The sequence below is a fragment of the Lissotriton vulgaris genome, chromosome 2_1 (assembly GCF_964263255.1).
Source record: "Lissotriton vulgaris chromosome 2_1, aLisVul1.2, whole genome shotgun sequence".
NCBI lineage: Eukaryota > Metazoa > Chordata > Amphibia > Caudata > Salamandridae > Lissotriton > Lissotriton vulgaris.
The window spans coordinates 372,838,159-372,865,396 of record NC_141687.1 but is presented as its reverse complement, the minus strand read 5'-3'; the positions used below and the strand labels follow the sequence as shown (position 1 = coordinate 372,865,396).

The 27,238-nt window shown below is 45.8% G+C and overlaps 1 protein-coding gene across 2 annotated transcripts in view; it reads right to left on the bottom strand.

The window, feature by feature from the left end:
- Positions 1–27,238, bottom strand: part of SMG6 (SMG6 nonsense mediated mRNA decay factor) — a 1,283,123-nt gene that overhangs the window by 588,778 nt on the left and 667,107 nt on the right. For both annotated transcript variants that reach the window (XM_086955188.1, XM_086955187.1), the window contains exon 12: positions 20,972–21,149. In XM_086955188.1, coding sequence (XP_086811314.1) covers positions 20,972–21,149 — 178 coding nt within the window. The remainder of the gene's footprint in view (positions 1–20,971; positions 21,150–27,238) is intronic.

Here is a 27,238-nt window from a genome sequence, read left to right as displayed (position 1 = left end):
ATTGCTACCCCAGCGATGCCATTTGACCCGGTGCCTGAAGCTTTCTCTGCCCCTACAGAAGTGGAACGGTTCGAACATGTGGAGATTGGCGATGCACCTACAAAGTCGGAATCTTTGGAACTGCAATTAGCGGAACATTTCACTGCTTTTCCCGATTTGGAGACGTTTGCTCGTAATTGTGATCTGTGTGGGACTGTGTCGCACCCCCTTCCCAGCTGGTCCATCAAGATGGCGGATGGGATAGTCCCTGGTCTTAGAGTCGGGAAGGGGCATCGTTGGACTCGAGCGTCTACTTTGGGACTTGCCATCCTTTCTTCGACTAATAGACTATGTCTCGACAACTTGTGTTTGACCTTTGACAATTTTACGGTGGGGCGCTCTTTATCGGAGGGGATCAGCAAATTTGATCGACGGGGCCAAGGCTGAGACTGTTGTTTGAGGTTTCACAATATTGATTTATCGGTAACGGAACTGCTTTATTTGGTTACCGGAGTCCGGGGCGGGATTTCTGGTTTCCTCTGATGTACTGTTTTATTGTGGTCCGCTTGATTGTGTTAACATTGCGGGGGATTCTTCGTTAAGATGGGGGAAGAGTCCGGGAATGCGTATGACACAGCCCTCCTCCATTTCCCCTTTTTGGGCTGGGTTTTAGTCCCTTCTTTCTTTCCCTTTTCTTTTTTCCCTTTGTTCTTCTATATTTCGGGTTCATTACGGGGCGATAGGCACGTTGCTAGCGGGGTAGGCCGTAGTCATCTGCATGGGTGCAGGGTGAGGGGTTAGAGGGGGGGAATTTTGATTTTACTATTTGTTTCTACGGCCTTTTTTCTTCTTATCTTTCTTCGCCTTTTCTTTTGTTTCTTCTTTTTCGGGTCAGCGTAGTGGGTCTATCCCTTTGTCAATTGTCGACTTGTTATCTGTGCCTATACTTTCACGGTACTTCAGTACCATCGGGCGGGCGCTCTACTGGTGCGAAATTAATTGTATGCTTGTTGATCCTGAATCGTATGCCTCAGCGCCACTGTTTTGAATGATATCGACCTAACTGTGGACTTCCTACTGTTTTGCCCGCCCTTTTGCACCTTTGTGATATTGTATGGCACCTGATCCTTCTATCTTATATTATAAAATGGAACCTTTATTATCCTGCTTTTCGTATAGTATGCTATGCTGCCAGTTTTACTTGAAGTCGTGCTGTATTCGCCTCCCGGAAGGCTGAGTCTGGTTCTAATTGCTTGATTGAAATGATATTGATTAGCGGCCAGCCCTGGTGGTTGTAGGCCCATACTTGTAACTGGTTGAAGTATCAATAAAGGTTTTCCAAAAAAAAAAAAAATATGTATGGAACTCACCTGAGGTCATGTGACCAAGATCTCGGTTGAGATTGAAACGCGTCGTTTGTCTGCTGAATAAACCCGTAAAATTCGCAAATTGCAAACCGGAGTGGCGAGAGAGAGAGACAGAGAGAGACAGACAGAGAGTGTGTGTGTGTGTGTGTATTTAATATGTGCTTCGGGGTCTCCGCACGTGGGCGGAAATATTGTAATGCTTATGACTATTGATGAGGATCCCCTGCAAGAGAACTCTATAAACCTGAAGGCTTAACTTGAGGGTCCGAAGAAATTTGACATGTGCATTCCTGAGTGGACTTGAATAGTGCCAATTATCGTTCCAGCTCTCTTGTTGACCCTTACCTATAATACTGAAATTCCTACTATCTGTGAAGTATCCTCATTAAAAGCAGACACCAGCACCCAGACTGAGACTAGCATGTCAGCCCTTCTGAATCCATGAAGATGCACCATCTGGAAAGGACTATTAACACCGTTAACACTAACTACAAGTAGAAGTGAGAGGTCAAGTAGTGACCCCCAACCAGCAAAGAAAATGTTTCTAGTATGAATGAAGGAAAATGTTACTTACATCTGTTGGTAGCATGTAGAACTGTATATTCACACGCCCTAAATGCTTTTGCCATCTGATACAAACACAATTGTTTTAACCATTGCATCCACGCAAGTGCATTAAAGAGACCGCAGAGATACTGAACGGACTACATATAGAGATATTTCCTACACATAAGGTGCGGTTGAACTCTTAGGCCTTTTCGGCCGAGTTTATGATAAAGAGTCTCCTTTTTCTCCCACTTCCACCCTATTCTGTCCACCTTTACACATTTGTCCTCTTCCATCCTTTTAGCAGTCCAGGACCACTGAACTTGCCCCTTTCTCCCAAGGGATGATACATTGCTGCTACCCTCTGTGAGTACTACTTCACCCAAATATTCACGTCTCTACCGACACTGGGTCCGCCGATGTATTATTCATGTCATTTATTTGAATTTCAGGACACAGTTTCATTGTGACTTTACAAGCGTACCGACAACCAAATTTCCAATATTACAGTACTCCCCCTTACATATATCAGATGCATGCTCACAGTCTCCCTTTGGGGTTAGCTTCGCTTTATGCTGAACATGGGCACTTCAAGCATTAAAGCAATGACTTTGAGGTCAACCGGCAATTGATTTAGCGTGCTTTCCTGTACTCTATTCATTATCACACAATAGTTGTGCCACGTACGGATAAATACATAAAGCCTATGTTTCGATGAAAAGGGTGCACCAGTTTAAATGGGCTCACACTATATTGTATTACAATATATGCACCCTGTAAAGCGACAAAACTAAGTTGGTTTCCATGTATTATTTTTTTCCAATACTATTTCCATCCCTCCTCCACTCGATTTCTTTGAGCATATCATGCATGGATAACTCAACGCTTTCTGGATGTCTGATTGGATCGTCTATATGCAATTGACTCTATGTACTTTACCCTGTATTCTATTTTGCATTATGGAACTGTGTTATATCATTAATTGCCATTGACTTTACCTAACTATATGTTCAATTGATATACTTCCACTTCTTATGTTACTGATGATTTTACTGATGTGCCTTAAAAATTCCACCATACTTAGCATGCAAATGACTTGTTGTTCATCCTATGATGCTACTATATAACTTGCCTGAGTGTCTGCATGTTTCTATATTTCTGGAATGCTACACGAAAGGGGTGCTGTGGGCATCCGGCAATGGTACATGTAATGGGTTCCTCTCTCTACCTACTGGTCTGTTACTATATGTATGGACGATTTCTTTTTACCTTGGTTTTTCACTTATGCACTAACGTTCAGCTGCAAAAAAGATCCCAGGCCTGCATGCCGCAAAGAGGCAAAACACGTGTTGAGTTCACTTCTTGCATGTCTTTCACTCTGGATTACCAGAGCAACTTTGAAGAAAAAAAATGGATAAAAACGGTGAAAAGACTAATGACCTTCTACAATAGTGACCCATCACCGTAGAGGACTTACTACTACATTCTGCCACCAGCTTTGTCCTTCACCTTAATTTTGACTTTTTATATTAATCGGTTAGGGGTCTCCCATTCTGGACATTGGGTTCAAACAGAAAAATCCATTGAACTAGGACGACAACCCCAGGACCTATAACCCTTTCCTCCACCTATCGAATCACAAGGTATGTGGGGACGCTTCCTTAGGCTCGATCCTAGATTGTTTTTCGACTCGTCGGCGAGAGCAGAATGGAATGGTCGAAACAGAGTGCTGCACCTGTGCACTGTTAAAGTTGTATATATACGAAGAAGCGATGTGCACCCAAATCCACAAGTTCTGGGAACATTTGTGAATCTACAGCACTACACGCTACGAACAGACGCTTACAGTGTAAGTACATTTTTTCGTTCATAGCATGTGCTGCTGTAGATACATATGCTCTGTAAAAACTGTAAAGCAGTCACTCAGAATAGGCTGTGGTTAGCGAGTGGATAGGGCAGATGTCTGGAAAAGAGTCATTAAGGACTGGCTGGCCAACAAACGCAGGGTGATGGTTTGACAGATGTGGAACAGGGTCACAACATTTGGCAGGAAGGATGCCATAGTCCACATAACCAGTTGGTATGGGAAGATGGAAGTGTATGGTGGATTCACACAAAGAGTATGAAGCTCACTCACTTGCTAGGTGATGGCAACGAGAAACAGTCTTAATGGTAATGAGCCGTAAGGAACAGTTGTGTAGTGGCTTGAACGAAGTGCACATCAGGTAGGTCAGCCCATGGAGACATCACAAAGAGAGATGGTTGAAACATATATTGAAGCCATTTGAGAAATTACATCAATTTGCGACTTAAACATTAAGGACTGATCTGGCAACTGTAAGAAGGCTGAAAGATAACCTTTAACAGGGCACAAAGCAACCCCTCATTGGGGAGAAACAAAACAAAGAACAGAACTTCAGATAACTTGGGCTGGAGGGGACCAATCTGGCTTGTGCCACACCAAGTCTCAATTTGTCCCAATGACAGGTGTGTACAGTTATTGTCAGGGGATGTCTGTCTAACAAGATGACAACAACCACCTCCTCAGGAAGGTTAAATGTGTTTAGCTGTCACTGTTCAATTTCCAAGCATGAAGCTAGAGTTTATAAAGGCCAAGGCGCAGAACTCAGCCCTGCTCTTGCGACACCAGGTCTCCCTGAAGGGGCAGCCTTATTGGAGGACATATCGTCAAGCTCAGGAGTTCGGGATACTATGTGCTCTATGCCCAATCCAAAGTGACTAGGATAACTTGAGCCTGGTCTGTCCTTATCTTTTTGAGACCTTGAGGCAGAAGGGGAATCGGCAGAAGACATACAGGAGTCCAGAGTCCCACTCAAGGCGGAACGCGTCTCCGGGCGAGAGACCCCTTCGAAACTCTAACACTTAGAGCTGCTGACATTGTGCATTCTTGGTGGGGGCAAACATATCGAGACAATGTTCTCTCCACTCGCAGAGGATAGCTTGCACCACCTCAGGGTGTAAATGCCGTTCATGATCCAATTAGGCATCGACGGCTGAGCTTGTGCGTCCTGGCATTCAAGGATCGTACCACGTGGTTCACCATTAGGATGCTCCATCGGTGCTCCAGCCTTGTCCAGAGGCGCAAGGACTCCATCACCGCACACCACCCTGTTTGTTGCAACACCACATGGTGGTGGTGTTGTCTTTGAGCACCTGTACCAGCTTCCCTTTGATGGATGGCAGGAAGGTTTTCAACACAAAGCAGATGGCCCTCAGCCGGAACTCTGCTGGAGACCAGAGGCCTCTGATCTTAACCGCTCCTAAATGCCACCCTCCCCCCAACACAGAAGCGAAGCAGTAATCACCACTGTAAGATCTGGGTGGGGAAGGGAGAGGGGTCTGCCGTTGACCCTCTAACAGTTAAGCAACCAATCTTCTCCAAAATCTTAAAGTGGTCGTAGAGGTCCCCTTGATGTTGGGCCAACTGGAACTTCAGATACCACTGTAGAGCCTGCACATGCCACCTGGTGTGCTCAACCAGCAGGATTCAGACGGCTATCAGTCCCAGCAGCCTCAGATTTTACCTCACTGAAATCTAAGACCGAGGCTGAAAGATCCAATCATAGCCTGAATGTCTTGGGCTCTCTTTCGTGAGGGAAAGGCACGAAACCGAACCTTGTTCAGAATGGCTCCCACAAAGGAAAGATTCTCAGACAAAGTCAGATGTGACTTTCACATTATGACAGTGAACCTAAAAAAATGACAGGAGGTTTACCATAGTTTGGAGATGACTGACAACTTCCTGGGGTGACCCTGCCTTTAACAGGCAGTTGTCGATGAAGACTTGCACAGCAGAAATTTGAAGATAAGCTGCCACCTCTGCCATCACTTTCATGAACATCGGAGGGGCACTGGTAAGACCAAAGAGGAGCCCAGCGAACTGGAAATGCTCCTGTCCCACCAAAAACCACAGGTAGCACCTATGAGCCGGCTGGATAGGAATATGAAAATAGGCATCTTGCAGATCCAACACCACCATCCAGTCTCCAGGGTAGAGGGCAGACAGAATCTGGGCCAGGGTGACCATCTTGAATGTCTCATTTTGAAGGAAGGCATTGAGAGAGTGCAGGTCCAAGATAGGCCAAAGGACTCCATCCTTCTTGGGTACCAGGTAGGAATAACCTGACACTACTTCTGCCGCTGGCACCCTCTAGACAGTCCCTTTCGGCAAAAGGGCTTCGTGCCACAAAAAGGAGAGATGGACGTTAGTCGGGATTGTAGAGAACAGTAAGTGGCACAGCGGGAAAGAAATAGTACAGCATAACCTCTGCAAACTATCTGCAGGACCCACCTATCCAAAGTGATCGCCTGACAGGTGATTGTGCTCTGTCAAGGGCATGCCAAAGAGGTTTGGCAGGTGAGGCGATGTTGAGAGGGGTGATGGACTGGGTAGCAAGCTGACTGCAAAACTGCTGGGTCCACTGATGGGGCTGGACAGGCTGACTGTAAGGGGTGCCTATTCTGCAACCACAATGAGAGCATATTAACTGGTGTGTTTGGCTAAGAGGGGTAGAAAGACCAGAGAGACAGCACTAGCCTTGCTGTCTTTAAATTGCTCGAGAGCGGAATCAGTCTGGTCCCCAAACAGGTGCGTCCTGTCAAAAGGCCTGTCAATCAGGAAGGAATGGATGTTACTTGAGAACACAGCTGATCGCTAGCATGTATGGCGGCGAATGGCAAAACTGGTGCCAATGGCTCTACCGATAGAATAGGTGGCGTCCACGCCAACAAATCATGTATTTGGCGGCATTCAGACCATCCTGATTGCTAGATCCAGGACAGGGTAGAGGTTGACTGGCACACCAGGGAGGATTTGTGCCACCGAATCCCAAAAGATGTGCGAGTAGCAGCCTAACAAGCTGCTGGCGTTGACATAATAAACGGCCATGCAGATGGAGGAAGAGACTAGCTTGCCAAACTTTTCCACTCGCTTAGAATTCCTGCCAAAACGACTGGTAGAAACCATGTTTGCATTAGAACAACTCATAGAGCCTTGTACCTCAAGAAAGAAAGGTGAAGGGTGCTGGGAATGGAAAGCATGGTGGCCAGAGCAGGGGGATGGTGCCTGGCAATTTGTCATCTCCGGAGAGGTATCGAGACCACTAGCCATCTGCAGGTCCTCATATCAATTGTCATCAATATAGGGTTGAGCAGACATCACCCTGGTTAGATTGTTGTCATAAGAATTAGTGTCAAAGAGGGAATGCTAAGTGGGCTGCCTCCTTTGAGGAGCTGGTATATCCAATCGGGAGAGAGGCTCCTCAGGCGGAATCAGCCGCAACTTTGGTTCAGGTCAGACTAGCACAGACTTGATTCTGGAGAGAGCGATTGGGTCCCCCTACTCCAGCATCGATGGAGAGGACACTAGCGCAAAAGCACCCAGGTCAGCACTGTTCTTGTGGCCAGAAGAGGAGTAGAAAGTGGAGCCAGAGGCAAGATGGGCTCATAGGTCCTCCTGGCACAGAGGGGGAATCTGCCAGTCGAAAGCTTTGATCTTAATCGGTGTGGCATTTGGCTCCAGAAAATCAGATTGTGCAGCATGATTTGCGGGGTTGGCTCCAAAGTCGGTTGACTTCAGGAGTAAGTTTGGGAGAAGTGGCACTGCACCCGAACCTGCTCAGGCAAATGAGTGGTGCGAGGGATCAGAGTCCTATTCCAATTCTTGTTTTCCTTTTGGAATTACCTGATGACTTGGAGCGGGACAAAGACCAGTCTCTTGAGTGGCTCAACCGACTCCAGGAATGGGAATGTGATCAGGAATGAACCTCGCACGTGGACTGTGACTTGGAGTGGCCAAAAAGAAGCCCTTTTGTGCTTGGTGACATAGAGCTTTGCCATGTGTCCTCACATAGTCTTCGGCTTCATCGCTTACACACTTGAGAAATGCTGAGGTGTATTGTCTCTGAGAGACACAAAGGGAGCTGTGGATCTGTGTCTGGTGGCACAGAAAGAAATTAACTGATGTCAGCGCACGGGGTGGCACCTGTATGGACCCCACATGTGATTTCCAGAGTGGAAAAGCATCCATGAAGAGTCGCAGGCGTCACCTTCCGGCATGCAAAGGTAGTACTGAAATGTTTCTGGATCCAGTTGGATGCCTGGGAAGTATTCAAAATGAGAAATCTGTGGCTAGAAGTCTCTATCAGAAGTGTCATTTTAAAACGAAAAGTGAGCAACAATGGGCAGGAAGCAAGCATTTACGAAGAACAATGACACAAGCCAATGACAAATATGGGTGGAGAGTGGGCGGGGCTTCTATTCCGTACTTAAGTATAGAAAGACTCACAGAGCAGCGTATACCCGCTGACTCTAGGCTGGAACTGAAAAGGACAGCCATCCATCTGAACTGTTAAACTCTTCTCTGATGTCTACCACATATGGGATACCATAGGGGATGATGGACGGAGCATTTGAGCAAATCAAACACACACCCCCAGTCAACTGATCTATGTTTAATCCATCACCATTCTTTGGCTCACTCCACCACCCCAGTTCAGACATGGCCATATGCAAATCAGTTTGACCCTGTGCCTCATGGGAAAAGTCCAGTTCGAACTGCCAAGCCATGTCTTCCCTGGACCGGAAACAAGCATCCTGGGACCGGTTTCGGATTCATAATCCTCATCAGCCAGGCTATCTTGAATCCAGTGGTAGAGTGAGCAAGGGACCTACGTCTGGGCATACCCTGCCAACTTAAGGTGAAAAAAGCAATACCAAAAGGGATGATGGACGGAGCGTTTGAGCAAATCAAACACTCACCCCCCAGTCAACTGATCTGGGTTTAATCAATCACCATTCTTTAGCTCACTCCACCATCCCAGTTCAGACTTGGCCATATACAAATCAGTCTGACCCTGTGCCTCATGGGAACAGTCCAGCCCGAACTGGCAAGCCAGTTCGGGCTGGACTTAGGGCAAACAAAGCGCTACCAAAGGGGATGATGGACGGAGTGTTTGAGCAAATCATAGCATGGCTTGGTATCGCTTTGTTCTCCCTACGTTGGCAGGGTATGCCCAGACGTGGGTCCCTTGCTCACTCTACCACTGGATTCAGAATAGCCTGGCTGAGGAGGATTATGAATCCGAACCCGGTCCCAAGATGCTTGTTTCCTGTCCAGGGAAGACAGTTCGGGCTGGACTGTTCCCACGAGGCAAAGGGTCAGACTGATTTGCATATGGCCATGTCTGAACTGGGGTGGTGAGGTGAGCTAAAGAATGGTGATGGATTAAACCCAGATCAGTTGACTGTTGCTCAAACGCTCCGTCCATCATCCCCTTTGGTATCGTCTTCCACATATGAACAATCATTGAATGTACCAACCAGCAATGCAAGGTCTAATTTTAATCCTTAAACAGGACTTATGATGAGGATGATTTATGCATCCCCTAATAACCACAGAGGAATACAGTTACTTCCTTTCCTCTGCTAAAGAAGTGGATATATGATTTTGCAGGACTACATGTCTGCCCTCAAGCTTTACACAAGTTGAGGGGTACGAGCTGAGCATGGATTTATATGCAGTTACCTACGTTAATGACAATTGTGTCAAGTCACTGCATTCCTTGCATAATCGGCTCAATCATCTATTTCATTAGGTTAAGCCTGGAGTTCAATAGGCTTGCCATAGATGCTGAGGAAGAATCCTCCACTCATAGGATAACACTGTTCCTTTTTCTATGGACCTCTCAACATATATTTTGGGCAATGCTTAGAATAATTTACATATAGAACATTATTAATTTTGTATGCCATATACAGTATATTATTTTTACATTCTTGATAAGAAAGAAAAATTTCCTACCTTTGTAATGGTAATTTTGGTGGACACTCTACATGAAGTTTGCTTATCTAAGGAATATCTCTAGGCACGTCAATGGATCTATAATCTTCAATATTTCTCATTTGCAGCTACAGTGGTTTGGCTCCATCTCAACGCCTGAAGTGATGCCATGGAAAAAATCACTGGAGCTATAGCGCCCACCTTATTGAATCAACATTAGTTTCCTGTCCATTTTTCCCATACCCCTAGAGGCAGAGACGAGGAATGACATCAATCGAGGTAGCACAGTGCAGCAATCTAATTCAAACCTTTCTACTGAACGTTATGATCATCCTTCAGAAAGGGGGGCCGGTGGGTTTCTGAAGTAATCTGCAGATAACTGCAGTATCAACAAGAAAGGTCGTTACTGAAGGTAAGTAAAGTTTTCCTCTGACAGATATTTCTACCTGCAGATTCTTCATCTCTTTAATAGATTCCAAAGCAGTGCCTTCCAGACGGTGAATCTCAAGGATTGTTCGAATGTGGAAATCCTGGAGCACTAAGTATGCTAAAGGACTTTGCCAAGCATTACTTTCTGGATTCGGAGGTGAGTAGGCAAACGTGGGAAGGCAACCCCATGGCGGTGATGGAGCAAGTATTCGCACGTTACGCAACTTGCTTGTATTCAAGAACCTCAAATAACCTTAACTTTGTAATCAATCCATTTTGTCTTACTAATATTGCACATTTTACACTACACGGGGTGTCCCAGAGACGCTTGCCTAAGTGTTTATTAATCGTAATACGCTTGCCTTTAAAATGGTCACTGCTTTGCGGGAATTTAGTCTGCGCATGCGTCGGTCATACCCATGTGATGTGACGCACTCGCAGTTCTGGTGGGAATTTGTTGCTCATGCGCAGTACAGATAAAATGGCTGCTTTGTTTTCTCATATGCTCTATGCTTGCATTGCCGCTTTTGCAAAGCTGTCTGTTCTGCACTTACCCTAATGCTATAGTTATTATAAAGTAAGTGGTGTAGTAAAGCCATTTCATGGTATACAGTGTAACTTTTATTTTGTGTTTCTAAATTGTTTTCGCTTACTTTTCATGAATCGTATTCTGTGGGCCTGGGAGATGCTTACTACTCCATATTTGAAGCTCATATGGTCCCAGTCACGTGATGGGGGAAGAGAAAAGCAATGCATCAGTGGAACCCAGCCAGCTGGCAGCCGAAGCCAAGATGCTCCTGGGAACCTGAACTCCAACCTAGCCGAAGAAGCTGACTTGTACCTAATTCTGATACAATTGTATTTAACTGCTGTGTACCCCATTGTTCTCTGTTACTCATATGCCATGGGAAGTTAGAATCTAAGGGGTGGGTTCGAAATTGAATATTAAGCCTGAGAAAGTCTAAATTTTAGGTGATGTGATGACTTAACCTCCTCCTTTGAGCAATCAGAATTTAGGGAACCTTTCACTTGCAACATTGGTGGGTGGTACACTGACCCGAAAACAGTATAACTAGCCTAGGTTTAGCTAGAGAAATTGTCCGACTTGTCCGAATAGCTGACCTGTCACTGACCCAACGAACTCTATAGGTGATTGATACAGAGAGCTGCGGAGCACTCTGTCCGTAATTTCCACAGACTCAGTCGGGGTTTGGGAAACCTTAAGTGCTGGTGAAGCACTTTGCTGGGAGATTCGAGAACCCAATTGGGTTATTGGCAGATTCCTTGCAGAGAGGGAGTAGCTGCAGGTGTTGATCGTACCCTTTGGTGAACCCGGTCCTGATCCAAATCCTGGGGTTATCTTGTCCTGACTATCCATGAGCTGTACCTGCTCGCCTACTGGCAACCTAAGTCCTTGAGGGTCCTTTCTCGCCTTTCCCAACTGACCCGTGGCCAGGGTTGGTCTTCATTCTGTCTAGGTAAATATAACTTGTCTTTCCTAAACCTCTTTCCTAACGTCCCGAATAAAATATACTTGCATACGTTCTTTTTTTCTCGAAATGTTCTATAAATGAGATTTTCGTGCATTTTGTCTATTAGCGTGTTCCACTTTCCACGTACCCTTAGTCAAAAGCGGAATCGTTTACATATATAGTTTGTTCCATTCTTACCCTCCCTATAGAGAATAAGCACATCTGGATAAATCAAATTGCATAAGTTTCGTTTCTTCTGAACCGTTAGTGTATTTCGAAAGCCTACTTTGATTAGTATGTTCCCTTTCTTTACCCGCCTTTAGTAAAGTTGTGAAAGTCTGTCTAAAATAGCGTGTTCCTTATTTTCCCTCCCTTTATTTTTCGGTTTCTAAATGATTCTTACTCTCATTCATAGCTATACAATATTTCTAATCCTAGTTATAGATAGTTTGATCTGTGTAAATTTCATTCTCATGGCATATGACGAAGATGATGATTAGATAAAGGTGTTTAAAACTTCTTGAGTCTGTGGTCATTATAAATAGTACAAACCGTTATTTCAATGATACATGGTATTTTGTGTTGTCTACTTACTCTCACAGCTAGCTCCCTGATCCATTGTGATCATAGGTAACTGTTTCAAGGATTGGTAAGTCAGGTACATGGAAACAAACAGAAGTGAACTGAATTACTGATAATAGAGTGTAGGTTACCTGATTAAAGTGTAAATGAAAATATTATTTTATGGGCCCAAGTGTGCATTATCCGGTAACAAAGTTAGTCGGGTGACCTGCGCGCTCTATCAGCGGTACCCGACAGATCTCAGCCACAGGAACATTCCTGATCAACATGTAAGTAAGTAGAAGGCTTTGCCCTAGTGGAATAGGTCTGGATTCTATCTGGCGGTTCCTTCTTCGGACAGGCATAGCACACCTGGATGCATTAAACTATTCAGCACAACATTGCTATTCTAGACAGTCTTGCACTTCTTGCGGTCTGTCAATTATGATCTGTTTTGTACAGTTGATGTAAAAACTGACTGTTCTTTTGGGGGTGTAGTTGGTGTAGTCTCGCCTCCTCATTGGCGGGATAGGGCGGAGAGTAAAAAGTGGAAAGAGAAAAAGATTGCCCCTGATGGAAAGGGGTCACCACCTTAGGAAGGAAAGCTACTTTAATTTGTAGGACCAACGTGGCCCGAAAGAAGCATGTGTAAGGTAGGCGAATGCTCAGCGCTTGCATTTCATTGACATGCCTGAACAAATTAACAACAACTGTAAAACACTTTTCAGAGTCAGCAGTCTAAAATGGCAACCATGTAGGGGCTCGAACAGGGCAGCCATCACAAAGGTCGACCCTGGTTCATATCCCATTCTGGCATGACAAAAGGAATGGATGGAAAAAGGTTTGTGAGTCCCTTCAAAAATCCTATTACTGGGCTCTTTAACAGGGCTGGCTAGTCCATAAGGCAGAGTACCCACTGCACAGCCCTGCTGGGGCAAAAAGTGCAAACTGAAAGACTTGTAGACATGCGAGCCATTCAAGGGGTTAACGCCGTGTTCTGCGCAGCAAGCAACAAATTTGTTCCAACTGCTGGGGTAGATATTCTTGGTGGAAGTACAGGCTGAAAGGAAATCGACCAACTGAAGAAGCAATTGTAAAGTTTTCTATTGCCCCAGCTCAATTGCAAGGCATGAAGATGGAGGCACTGGAAGTTGAGGTTTCATACCTGACCCTCTGAGTGGCAAAGAAAGTCCTCCCTGAGGAGAAAACTGAGCAGGGGAACAGGGTCTGCATTCCACAGCCTTCTCTGCCAGTTCAGGGCAATGAAACGGACTTGGATTTTGGCTCAGTCCTGACAAATCTTTTTCAGAACCAAGGAATAAAGGGTAGGGGTTGAAAAGCCTAGTAAAGTGGAAAATTCTGTTTCAGTCGAAATGTGTACCCCAAAGTTCCCTGCAGCATACACTGAAGGTCACAGAACTGCAGACAACTGACATGTCTATGAGTGGCAAACAGATACACGTGATGTGCCCCACAAGACATAAATGTTTCAAACCACCTCAGGGTGGAGATGTCACTCTTGAGCTGCAAAACGACTCTGACTAAGGTTGCTGGCTTGTGTGTTCAAAAATCCAGCCACACAGTTGGCGACTAGCCAAATTCTATGCAAGAGTGCCCATGCCCAGACTGCCAATACTTCCCAGCATAGAAGTTGAGATCCCACTCTTACCTGCTTGTTGATCAACTACATTGTTGTCTGCCAAGATCTGGAGCGATTAATCATGAAAGAAAGATTGAGCCGTAGCTCTGCCAACCTCAAAACACTCAAACATGGCATCCACCTTGTCCGCAAAAAGCATTGCTCCATCACAAAGCATGTCCATCAAGGTTGACATCACCGAAGACTCCAGTCAACCTGAAACATGCATGCCTCCACACTGCCACAGAAGACCCCACCCCGCCTTCCCCCACCCCATGGTCCTAACAGCAGAATCTGCAATACCAATCCCTGCTCTAATGACCTGCCTAGAGGAATCTAAGTCATCCCAAACCAACTCAGCGAAGTAGTCTCTTAGATGTTCAACACTATTTGTGTCATGTCCAGTCAGCTTTGGTAGTACCTTCCCAGCGAACAGGCTGCATTTAGGGAGCAAGCACAGGCTGCCAGCTGAAAAGACTTTCTTACCCAGATCTTCCAGTTCCTTTGACTCTCTATCACTGATGTTACTAGAAAGTTGCCAGGTCAGGCCCATGCTACTGCTCCTGCCCCCTTCCATTGTACCCCACCAACACAGCCGAGAGGTGTAAGAGCAAAAAACAGACACTTCACCTTGCCGCATGCATTAATTTGCCCAGTGACCTTTCACTGCAGAGCAGTGATTCTTTGAGACAATACATGATCTTACATATTTGCTTCAAATGTTTAAATCTGTTTTTGTATCTATATGAGTATATATCTACTTTTATATAGATATATAAACACAAAGTCAAATTAGAACATCTTAAGCAAATGTACACAGGTAGACGTGTATATCTACAGATAGATATAAACACACACACATGCTTTAAATGTGCCCTTTGTAGGTAGCTCCATCAGTTTCTTTTGTGGCCTAACGTGTGCACCCTGCCAGCATAAATTCACTTCTAGAGAGGCAGCTGCTCTCCATCTGGGGACACTGCCAGAAAACATCCCGAATTCTGCTTAGTGCACAAAGAAGCCAGCACAGCTAAGATTTTTGAAACCATGTAGACTGACAGAAATACTACATCCGCTGGGCTAGCATGTATCTTCTTGCCGTTAACTTGTTCACTGCTGGTGCAGGGGTGGGCTTCCCCGGAACTGAACGACTGGGTCCAACATGGCTTCAGCTAAAGGCAGTAAAGGCTCAGCGGCGTCGGTGCAAGGAGTGGCTGTAGGGCCTCTGTCATGATGCTGGCCTTAGTCTTGACAGTGGACAAATGATGCTCAAGTACATCAGCTGCTTTCCCTAACACCGCATTATATGAGGCAACCTGAGTGGGAGCTGGCCATGAGAGGCAGTCCATTGCTTCCTCCAGAGAGGTATCTAGCCACAAGCTTGCTCCAAGGCAACACGACAGAAACGGTAGGAGATTGGCTGCCACGCTGCTGTTGTCTGTGTAGTCCTTGATAGTATCCGGCATCTGAATCAGGTTGGAGTCTGATCCAAACAGGTCAGACTTAGTCTGGCAGCATCTTTGCAAGAAGTATCCACGTGCTCTTTGTTCTTTAATGATTCGTAAAAAATTCATCCTGCATCTTTGGAGTATCGCTTTAAATTTAGCAACACGCCTCTCTCAAAGAGTCGTTGGGGAGGAGCAGAGGAGGCGTCAACACAGGAGAATGTCAACTGGTGAATGAATCTACACATGGAAGCCTACACATGATGCTAGAGGCATTCTGAGTGAAACTGATGGTAGAACAGCAATGAGTGTGATACTCCGAACAGAATCCCAAAAGGTCCTAGGGGTCCAGCAGGCACTGCAGAGAGGACTGCTGCACACATAAATATTCCCAGCATGGCTTTCATGAAGAAAATTGGTGGCGGTGCCAGGAACTCAGGGTAAGCCTAAGAAGCACTAGAGCAGGACTTGGGTCTGGAAGAGGTGCAGGTGGCTCCAGTGGAAAAGGCTCCAGAGGAGGAGGGATCTCTATCAGTTTGGGTTTGGAGGAAGACTCCATGGGAGGCGGAGAGCATTGAGGGGATTTACCTCTCAAATGGGAGTGATGTTTCAGTGACTAGTCCCCATGGCTCTTCTTCTATTGTGTTCAGTTGAAGATTTTGAAGGAGGGAAAAGACAGACTGCGATCTGGACCTAGACTAGTATGAATGGCATTGAGCCAGTGCTTATCAAGGACAGGAGTCATGAACAGTTTGGCTCCACATTCGTTAATGGTCTTGGCGTGCAAGCACCCCAAGCAATTTTTGTCAGGGTCAGTGATCGCCATTTGCATGTCACAATCATGACAGGGCTTTAAAGTCCATGACATCCATGAGCACTTTGATCAAATTCTTTAAGGAGAATGTCAAAATATGATGGGAGTGTGTTCCAGATTTACGTTTAAGGGTGATCAAAAGGTACGACATTGATGCACTGGGGTGGGCACTTTATGGCATCACCATTGTGTCACTTCCGGAGCCAAGTGTCTGGGAATATTCTATAGGTAGGAAATCAGCATCCAGAATGATCCATCTGTATGATGGTCTCCCGTGAAAGCTCAAGGCATTTTCAGGATCGAATTGATGGAGTTAATCCTCCTTTGTAGGGCGAGGTGGAGCGACATTTTTTGCAAAGTGACAGATAGGCAAACCTTGAAAGGCATCTCAGCACTAACTTGTCCAGAAAGAAGGTGGTGTATGGCGGTAGGATGGAGAGCACAAATTACTTTAAATCTAGTGATGAACAGAGGTAATGGCAATTAGGGGACTGTTTGGCAAATTAGTAGTATCAATGAGAAGCTGAGCACTGGCCCAAAAAGCTTGCACGTAAAAAATGTGAACACTACGTTCAAGTTCCATTGCAGCATTCAGGGGAAACATGCAAATCAGACTTTTGAAAAAATGCATCACAACGGGGGATTTAATTAGAGATAATTGATCAGGTAAACCCAGAAAGGCCAAAAGCCGGTAGATAGCCCTTACCTGTGCCCACTGCAGCGTCTTGCTTGACCAATGATAAACACCACATTCTAAAGTTTTGCCTGCAGAAGGGAAGTATGGCGAGCTCTACACCAGGCAACTAACTTCGCCCTGTGTAGATGAATTTTGTAGAAGGGCATTAGGCTGCAAGGATAACATCGAATACTGTGGCCAGAAGATTGAGTACATTTAACTGTTGCCTCTCAAAATCCTTGCACTGAGGTGTAGGTTGCAAAATCTTAGATCCAGTAATCTCCCCTGTTAGTGATACTGGACGTCTTCCTGAAATGTTAGCTGGATCTGAGGGCAAATGCTCAGGAGTTCTGTATACCGTACTCTCCTGGTTCAGTCCATAGTCTACTAAGATGACTTAGTCCGCCCTGATTTTCCTCAGAACTCAATGCAGGAGGGGAGAGAAGAGATAGTGGCAGGAATGAGGCCTGTGTTCCTTCATAGACTGAATGCAACTCCCACTGACATTTCTGGAAAAATCACCAGTACGCAGTAGAGTTGAAGTGTTCTTGCTAGAGAACAGATCTATCCAGGACATGCCTTACTGGTCTTTGGTGCCTCTTGCCCCATCAGGGTGGAGGTTGCAACTGTGATCCACCAGCGGACATCTGCTCTGGCATTCAGAGATCTTGCTAGATGGTTGGTTACCATAAAGATGTTCTGCTGGTCCAAACACTTCCATAGACAAAAGCATCCGGCACATGACCTAGGAGTCCATTCTGCCTGCCTGTTGTCTGCAGTCATGTTGTCTGTGAGGATGCTAGAGCCACTAAAACAGGAGATTTCACTGCAGGGCCCACATAAGCTATTGGAGTTTGGGATAAGGAGGATACATGAGGCTAGGTGTCCAAAAAGCCACAGAGGTGTCCTTACTGAGATCCAGGATTGAACACGAAACATCAGGATCACATCCTGAATGCCCCAAAAGCGTTGCAGTGGCAAAAAACCTTGAACACCACTGTGTCAAGGATAACCCCCATGAAAGGAATCTTGAGCATGGGGCATGGGTGGGGTGACTAACTTGTTGATGGAAAATCACGAAGATGTCAGTAGTTTGGCCGAACGGAGATGGTCTATGGATAACTGCAATGAGAGAATCTTCAGCAGCCAATCAACTAGAATCAGGAACAAATGTATCCCTAAAGATGGGCAGTGATCACTGCCATCACTTTCATGGGCACTCAAAGAGCCGAGGTAAGGCAGAAGGTGAGAAAGGCAAGTTGGAAGTTTCAATCATATTGAACTGCAGATAATGCAAGTGGGCTGCAAGACAGTGTATATAATGCACATCATGCAAGTCCAGGGGCACCATACAATCTCCTAGGTACAGAGCAGAAAGAATTTGAGGCACGGTAAGCATCATAAGTCTATCTTTCGGCAGAAAGGCATTCGGTGGGCATAAGTCCCATGTAAACCTGAAGCATCCGTTCCTATTCAAGAAAAGGGAGTAGCGCAAACACCACACCTTCCCTATCTTTAAAGCCAGTACCCACTCTATAGCAGCCTTAGTCACCAAAAGTCGGTACATTGGGCCAAGAGAGCAGAACGATGCACTGAGTTACTCTGATGATGAATGTGGGAAAATAGAATGGGAAAACAAAAGGGGTGTAGCCATTTTTAATGATTTGTAAGACCCATCTGCCTTATGTGATAGATCTCCAATTGAGGAGGAAACATAATATGCTGCCTCCTTCCTACTGAGCATGGGCCTGTGAAGAAATGTTAAAGCTGTTTGGCAGCAGTAAAGACGTATATCTGCTGATGTAAATGTCCTCTGCAGCAGCCGTGACCTATGCCCCAAAAGGAGTAGGCATGCTGCTGCTGCACAGGTTTGGAAGGCCGGTGTTACCAGGAGGCTAGTGCCCTTGACTAACCCTTAAAGTTCCTGTACTCTTGATGAAACTGCTTGGCAGGAGCCAAGAGTTCCAAGGATCATGCCATGGCTCTGTTGTTCTTAAATCATTCAAGCACTGAATCAGCCTTCTCAACAAACGCCATTAAAGCCGTCAAAGGGTTTACAAGGCGAACCAGTTGACCGCATCCAGGTGTGCCTTCTAATCACAACACTGCAGCCACTACCTCTGCCACCATAGTCCGTAATGTTGAAATCAGCATGCAAGGCATACTTTGCTGTTTCCTGGCCCTCATCTATTGTTTGAGCCAGTGAGGCTCGGATGTCTTCCTGGATGGTCACCAATATTTCGCTGCCATATCACTTAAAGCATGGGTGAACATGCCCAAAACGTACCCCACATTCAAAGCACTTAAGGCCAAACTGGCTTAAGAGAGAAATCTCTCTCAGGAGGCATCAATACATTTTGACGATCAAGAGGACTGGTTGGAAAAACATTATGGGTGACTTTACTCATTGGCGCATGTAATACCAGGCTTTCAGGCGTAGGGTGCCTGGTCAGGAAATTTGTTTAATCTGTGTCGGCCAATGTAGACCGCCAACAGGTTGATTGGAGGGCCCAAGCACAGCTTACACCAAGAGTTCTTAAGGGTGTTTGTAAGAGTCTCAGAAGAAGTTAGACCTAGCTGTAGGGTTTTGTTTCAACAGTAAGCAACTGCAAATCCAGCACTTTTGCAGCCCTTAGCGCAACTAGTGGAAATTTAGTCATTTCTTTCAGTTGGTGACCAGGTGGAAATTGTAGAGATGTATCTAGCCCACTTGTAAATTTAATAACAGCCCTTCATCAAAATAGTAAGGTTGGGGAGCAGGTTGTCTACTTCCTAACCATCATCAGTGTCAAGAGGAAAATTGTGCTTATCCTGAGCTTTGTCAGAGTTAGATCCAAATAAGACTTCCAGCCTATGGATAGTACAGGCGTCGCAGCACACGTTGAAGAGTCTGGTTGTTCATTTCTGATCTCCTAATGAGACGTAGGCCAGGAGCAACAACTGAAGGTCAGATGGCTGCATTGAGAGCGGGTTATGGGCTTGTGCTGGATAAGTCGGTACAGAAAGGACTTGCATGGGATCCTTGGTCCAGAGTGGAAGTATGAACCGGTGCGGTGCAGGCATGGTTCTCACTGGGTCAGTTGGTGCAAATGGAGGGCGCACCAGCGGAAGTTGAACTGGGGCCCATTGTGACTCCATGAGGTCAAATGCTAATCAAGGGAGTCTGTTGTATTTAAGAAGGCTGTAATTTAATCCAAGATCAATAACAGCCCAGAGAATTGAGAATGTGACAGGAACAACTGTGAGACAAGATCAGTCGGAAGATGCTTGTGGAGTGTGGCCCTTGGATTGGCACCCTCGTGCCATCTTCCCTCATTTCAAGTGATGTAATGGGATAGAGTCACACTTAATTATTTGGTGTTTTATATAGAGCAAACATGACCCAATAGGGTATCAGAGCGCTTCACACTTACTTAGCCTTCCTGCGCTTATGACACACTTTTGACCTCGACTTACCGTAAAACATTTAGTGGGAACAAGACTTCACACGACACTGACCCATCAAATGGGATTGTGAATGTCCCTTCCACTTGGAGCGAGATCTATATTTTGACTACAACCTCCGCTGATGTTTTGCAACAGAGTTTCACCTCCTACTCCCAGGTTGGTTTCAGGTGCAGGAGGGTGCAGTTATTGCACAATTTCGAGTAATGACAGTAGCCTAAGAACCAGAGGCACCTGTTGTATGGGTCTGAGACCAACATCTGCTTCACTTAGTAACGGCACAGCTTGAATCCCGACATTGGTACATGCACACTATAAAGTTTTGAAAGGCTTTGGAAAACCGACATAGTTGGGAGAAGAACTTCGGATCTACATTGAAAGGCTTGGAAAGAAAGGAACTCAAGGCACACAAGGGTGCCTCTTCTAAGCACCTCTGCTCCATTACTTTCTTTGTGGAACACAGTCACTGCTGAGCCACACAGCACCACCTATCGCAAGCTGGTGTATTGCTGAGAAAAGTCTCCACATCCGATCTGCTGCCTGAGGATATTCTTATGGTGAGGAATCTGCCTTTAGAAGTATCAATCAGAAATCTTTATTTTCAAATTATCAGACATTTACAAATTGCAGGTGAATGTTTAGTGAATACCACATAACTGTCAGCAAGAGTAGAGACTGTAATTACACATTTATCAACCATGTAGGTTATAACAATTGCATAGAAAGGCGGAACAATGACGCAAAGTATAAGAGATGACCTTGGGCGGAATCTAAAGGAGTGCCACAGAATTAGAAACTTACTCGTTAGAGAGCACTAGGGAGGTAGGGGGTGGGTTCCAGGTATCAGGGTATCCAAGCATCCAATCTGACCACACCTTCACACTGGGTAGCAGTTCCTTCAAATCTACCCGAAATGATGAAACTTTGATGTCATCTACCTCGTCTTCCTCATCTTCCTCTTCTTCTATTCGATGACGATCTGAAAAGTACAAAAAGCAGGTTACAAGCGGAAAAGAAAATGAAAAGAAAGAAGATTATTGTAAAAAAAAAACAATTTTTTTGCATGTTTGCCACCCTTTTTTGTTGCCAGTCACCGCTGGATTTTGAATGTGAGCAGTGAGAAACCACTAATTTCACAGTGCATGTGTTTCATTTAAAACATGAAGAGCAATTGTATGACTCATGATATGAGTGCCTGCCACTGCATGCAAAGGTGCTGCATTCAGATTTTTAGGAACACAGAGAGCTGTAGCAGAGCTGTTTTCATTTACACGACCACAAAGGGGTCTGCAGTCCCAAGGGGGGAGGAGTCGGGGGAGACCGCCACCTTCCTAGTAGAACCAGAGAGGAGAAAAGAGAGGAAATTTGATTTAGATGAGCACGCAGCTTCATTGAAATCTTCAATAGAATAGCAAGGCTGGATGTAAGATTGGGGAGAAATATTTTCAGCTTGTTTTGCACTGAAGACTAGGATCAGAGGTTCCCAAACTAGTTTAAGAAAGACCAGTCTTGGTATTCTATGACAGGGAATCAATCTAAATAGGTTAGATTAGGGCAACCATCTTTGTGAATGTTACTAGTGTAACCTTATGCACGTTTTTTTTAATAACAGTTTATTAGCATATTTTCAGTATTGAGTCATCCCTTATGGGGCCCATACAGACATCATCATAGTGTACACTTTTAAAATATGACAATTTTATAACAAAAACAATCCCAATGCGTTAGTATATCACCTTTACATATACAGTGGTTAGATATGATCCATAATTCGAAAGTCTTGTCACTGCGCATACATCACTTCTGTGCGTCATGTCTGAATTTCAGAGTCAATAGTGTCCGCCATCGTTACCTGCCTTGGTAAGACCAGTCCCTGGTAATCCACCCATCTTTGCCAAATTTTAGGATGTTTTTGTGGGCACACTCGTGCCTGGAAAACCGGGATCTCCAATCCCATACAGAAGTCCATTCCATGTCACCAGGCTCTACAAGTAGGGGGTGTTTCCGATTTCCATGATCTAGCAATGTCTCGCTTGGCGATGGTAAGGCTGAGCCAAATGAGGTGTCTCTTGTTTTTGTAACCACCAATCGTGTCTGTAATGTGTAGTAGTATGAACCTATGGGATCTAATGTGTAGTAGTATGAACCTATGGGATCTAGGTAATTCCCATCCAAGTACTTCTGCTAGGCATGTCAATAACCCCGACCAGAACCCATCCAGTGCTGTGCATGTCCAAACTGTGTGTATGAAAGAGCCTTCTTCATTGTGACATCGTAGACACATGGGGAGTCAATCAGGCCCGCTCTCCACAGTCTGCGTGTTGTATAATATGCTGTATGTAAATATTTAAATTGAATGAGTCGCAATCGGGAGGATATGGCTGCACCCCGGGAGACTCCAAGGCCTCGGTCCAATGGTCTGTGTCCAGCGGGCGGACATCAGCCTGCCAAGTGTTTTTGAGTGTCTCGAGTGTTGTAACGCTGTCAGATCATCACCGGGTCCATAACGCCAGTCATTTATTACCTGTTGGTGCGATGCCGCAACATAAGCCTGCATATCTGCCACCACGATATCGCAGTACATGGATTGAAAACAAGTGTGAAGCGCTACCCGGGATGCACCCCCCCCCCAAAAGAATTGTCCCAATACGGTATTGATATGTTTAAATCAAGGGGATGGGATAGGGTGTGGGTGGTTCTGTAGGTGATAGAGTAGCTGTAGAAGGGAAACCATCTTGAAGATGGCAGACCTTCCGTATGCAGACAAGGGGAGTCCAGCCCAGAGCTGCGTGCTGGATCGTAAATTTTCGGTAACAGTGCCCAGATTCCGGTCCCATGAAGTTTCGGAGTTCTCGGATAGAAAAACCCTGAGATACAACAGTCCGTCAGCTGCCAGTTTAAGATTGTCGGCCCAGTTGTTGCGCTCCAAGGTGCCCCACGGGGGCCAGATAGTGGACTTCTGTGGGTTCAGATATAAACCTGAAGTTTCCCCAAAGGTCTGCATGATCTGCAGTATTCTAGGGCCTGTTTTATATGGATCTGTAAGGAAGAAAAGTATATCATCGGCGTACAATGCTATACGATCTGATATATTAGCCGTCCATTCAAACCCCCAAACCAACGCATCTTTCCGGACCCATATGGCCAGTGGCTCAATGGCCAGCACAAAAAGAAGAGGGGGTAGCAGGCAATCCTGTTGCGTTCCCCGTCCGATTGAAAAAGGGGCCGAAACGCCATTTGCGACACGAACCGTAGCTGTCTATTCGGTGTATAAGAGTTTGGCATACGCTATAAACTGTGGGCCAAAATTATAAAGTGGTAGGAGTGCAAATAGATAGGTCCAGTTAATAGAGTCAAAGGCTTTGTCCATATCTACCAATAGTAGGGCTGCCGGTCTATCCAGGCGATCCACTACTGTGAGTGCATTGTGGGCCCTCCGAATGTTGTGACGGGTAGAACGATGGGGCTTAAAGCTCGCTTGATCTAAATGGACAATGTCCGATTGATGGGGTATTAGCCGATTCGCTAGAATTTTGGGGAGGATTTTTGCTTCAATGTTTAAGAGAGATATTGGGCGGCAAGAGGAGTGTTGTTCAGGTGGTCTACCCGGCTTGGGGAAAACCAATATTTCAGCATGCCGCCAGTCTGATGGCAGTCGCGTCGTCTCGACCGCCTCCTGAACAACATTGAGAAGATGAGGGCCCAATTGGGATATGAACGCTTTCTAAAACTCACTAGGATTTCCATCGGGACCAGGGCCACGGCCCGCCCGTAACTCGGACCCAGCTGTCATTACTTCTTCAAGTCTTCAAGGGTGATGGGGGTATCTAAGGAGTCCCACGCGTCTTCAGGGATGGTACGTGGTGGTATATCATCTAGGAAACTCTCGATCAGTGAAATATGTATAACCTCTGGGCCGATAGAGGTCCCCAAGGAAGTGTGCAGAGCTATTAGCGATTTCTGTTGGATCTGTAAGGGTCCCTCCCGATATATCCCGTAGAGGGGGGGGGGCAGGGGGGGGGGGGAGGAAAGTGGACATCGTGGTCTGGTTACATAATCAATACAATAACTTGCTGGATTCATCACCTCATCAATAGATTCGACTCTGAGATGCCAGCCAGGTACGTTTGGCTTCTTCCATTACTTCGTTCGGATACTGTTGTTGAGTGAATCTTAGATTTCTGCGAGCGGTATGAGCTTCCCCATTTTGAAAGCTTCTTTCGGGCAGTGTTACTTGTGCTCATAACTGGGAGATTTCACACGTCCAGAGCTTCTGCTTCGCTGCAATGTAGCTATATCAACCCCCTTTATTATAGGTTTCATAGCTTCCCACAGTATCTCGGAAGAGGAGGCAGTGTCAATATTAAGGTCAAAGTATTCTGCCTTGGCTTTTTGTATGTGGTCCCTATATTTCCGATGGTGCAGGTGCCATGGGGACATCCTCCATCTAAATGGAGATCTTTGTGGGCCAATGATAAGTATTGTCCTAATTGGGGAGTGATCAGATAGCTCACTGGGCAGGATTGAGGCCTCAGCTAGTCTCTGGGTATGGTTCCCTGGCCTGAATAAATGGTCAAGCAGAGAGAAGGTGTTACGTACGGTGGAGTAATAGGTATAGCCTGGGTCGAGTTGGTGGAGCGTCCTCCATGTGTCATCCCATCCCACCATGTGTACAAAAGAAAGCAGTTTGGACTCTCTTGATCTCTATGTGGCCCTGGGTGGGCGCCCTCTATCGGCAGAGACATGCTTGACATCGTTCCAGTCACCACCTACAATTGCGAGGCATTCCGGCAGGTGTACCCATATGTCCAGTAGACATTCTATGAATGTTTGCGAATGTGGTGGGGGGACATAAATGCTCTATTACTATGTGCTCTCCATATAGAGTACCTTGGACAATAATGTACCTCCCATGTGTGTCCGTCCATAGGTGTGTACAGAACGGATTCGGTGGGGTATCAAAACAGCAACTCCCCTGGAGCCCCGAGCAAATCCCGCATGATACACCTGACAATAGCCAAAGCGAGTCAAACAGGGTGTCACGGTGTCCATAAGATGCGTTTCCTGTAGCATTACTATGTCAGCCTTTGACCGCTTTGCTTGGCGGAGCACTGCACCGGGTTTGACTTTATCAAGTAAACTCATGACATTCCAATTCATGGTACGTAGTTGGCTCAGTGGGGCTTCAGTTGTTAGAGACAGCATTGACATGCATGAAACAATTATAAGGATGCATTTGCACAGTAAAGTATTTATCTATTGCCACAGTGTCTAAGCATAGGGTAGAAATAAACAAATTAACCCATAATCCAACCCGCCCCAACCCCAATACCTCAGAAAATTTGAAGCATCTATCACGGATGAAGCACCACATCGACTCCAAAAGGGGTTTTACAGAGCATTCCTCCAATGGATCCCTGAATACCCATAGACCATAATGGCAATTTTTAAAAGAGAGGGTGTATGTTCGGATGTTCCAGCCCACAAATATTAAACAGTGGCTGTCCTGATCACAATAGGCACTGTTCAGTTCAGTTCCCATTGACCCGGATTCAAGTTTACTCATGTTGCATTGAAGCTGTCTTTTCGTTGTCTTGCCTCTTGGATTTCCATGTGGACCTAGAGCGGAGTCTTTGTTTATCCTTTGACTGCCCAGGTAGGCGATTCACTGGACGAAGAGTCAAAGTCACGCCGGGGAGGAATGTGGCGTTTAGGTCATACCTGTTCATTTGTCCAATTCAATACATCTTCTGGAGTGTCAAAGAACAGAGTACATGAGTTATAGACAACTCGTAGTCGAGCAGGAAACTGGAGTGAGTATAGAATTTTGAGCTCCCGCAGCCACGCCTTGGCTGCTTGGAAGGACTGCAGCTGCTGCAGGACCAGTCGTGTTTAACCTGGGAATATCATGATTCTCTGCGAGTCATGGAATAGGTCTCCTTTTAACCTGGCATGTCTGAGGATTGAGTCGCGGTCATGATATTTAAGGATGCACGCTATTATGGGCCGTGGCAGTGCTCCGGGGGTTGGGCGCAACACCAGGGCTCTGTGTGCACGTTCCACAATGAAACAGGTGGAGAGGGCTTCCTTCGGCATCCATGAGGCCAGCCACTCCAATATAAACTTTTCGGCGTCCTTGCCTTCGCAGTTTTCAGGGAAGCCCACCAGACGTAGGTTGTTCCTGCGAGTCCGCTCCTCTGCGTCTTCTGCACGTGTTGCAAGGCCTTTGATGCATTTTTCCAGGGAGGAGACCTTCATCTGTAGTATAGAGACTACATCCTCCACTCCCGAGACCCTGGTCTCCGCTTCTGTGAGACGTTGGACTGCCCTTCATAGGTGTTTGCGAAACAGTGATACCGCTGAGCCGACTGCGCCCATTTGAGCCTCTAGTGTCACTCTTGTCCGAGTGATTGCTGCCAGTAGCACAGTGTTGTCTGGTGGCATGGTGGAGGCCCCTTCATGTTCAGTGGTTTTGGTCCCTGCTCCAGTGTACTTATCCATGGTGCTTTGTTTGTCGTCCTGCCAGAAGTTTTATCTTTGGTCATGGTGCGTCGGTATGGTGGGGCACCCCCGGTGCGCCGATTATTCGATCTTGTCATGCAGGTAGTAGTATACTAAGGGCCCCCCCCCTCCACACCTCATAGGCCATATCTGACACTGGTCTGGCGGCCTCCATGAGCGCAGGGTAATGCCCCAACCAATATTGGGCGCCTCCTCCATCGCTGCGGACATGTCCCCGGGTAATAGTGTCTTAGTATGTGACGTAAATAATTAATTTACTCTCTTAATTTCTATGCAGGTAAGTACTTGATCAATAATAACTCAATCAGAAATAAAAGAAAACAGAGTCCGTGGTGTTAGAGTTCTAAGGGGTTTTATTCCATAAAAAGGAATAGTCATGGCCAAGATATCATGTTCTGACCACCACACAGGGTGTCAGAAGGGATAGATGAGCGCGCTAACATTTTATTAACAGTACATAGCTTATATACTTATTTCATAACATAGGTTTACAGTGCAAGAGGCGTAACAGCTGAGAGAAGACAAGATAACAATATACACGTGGTG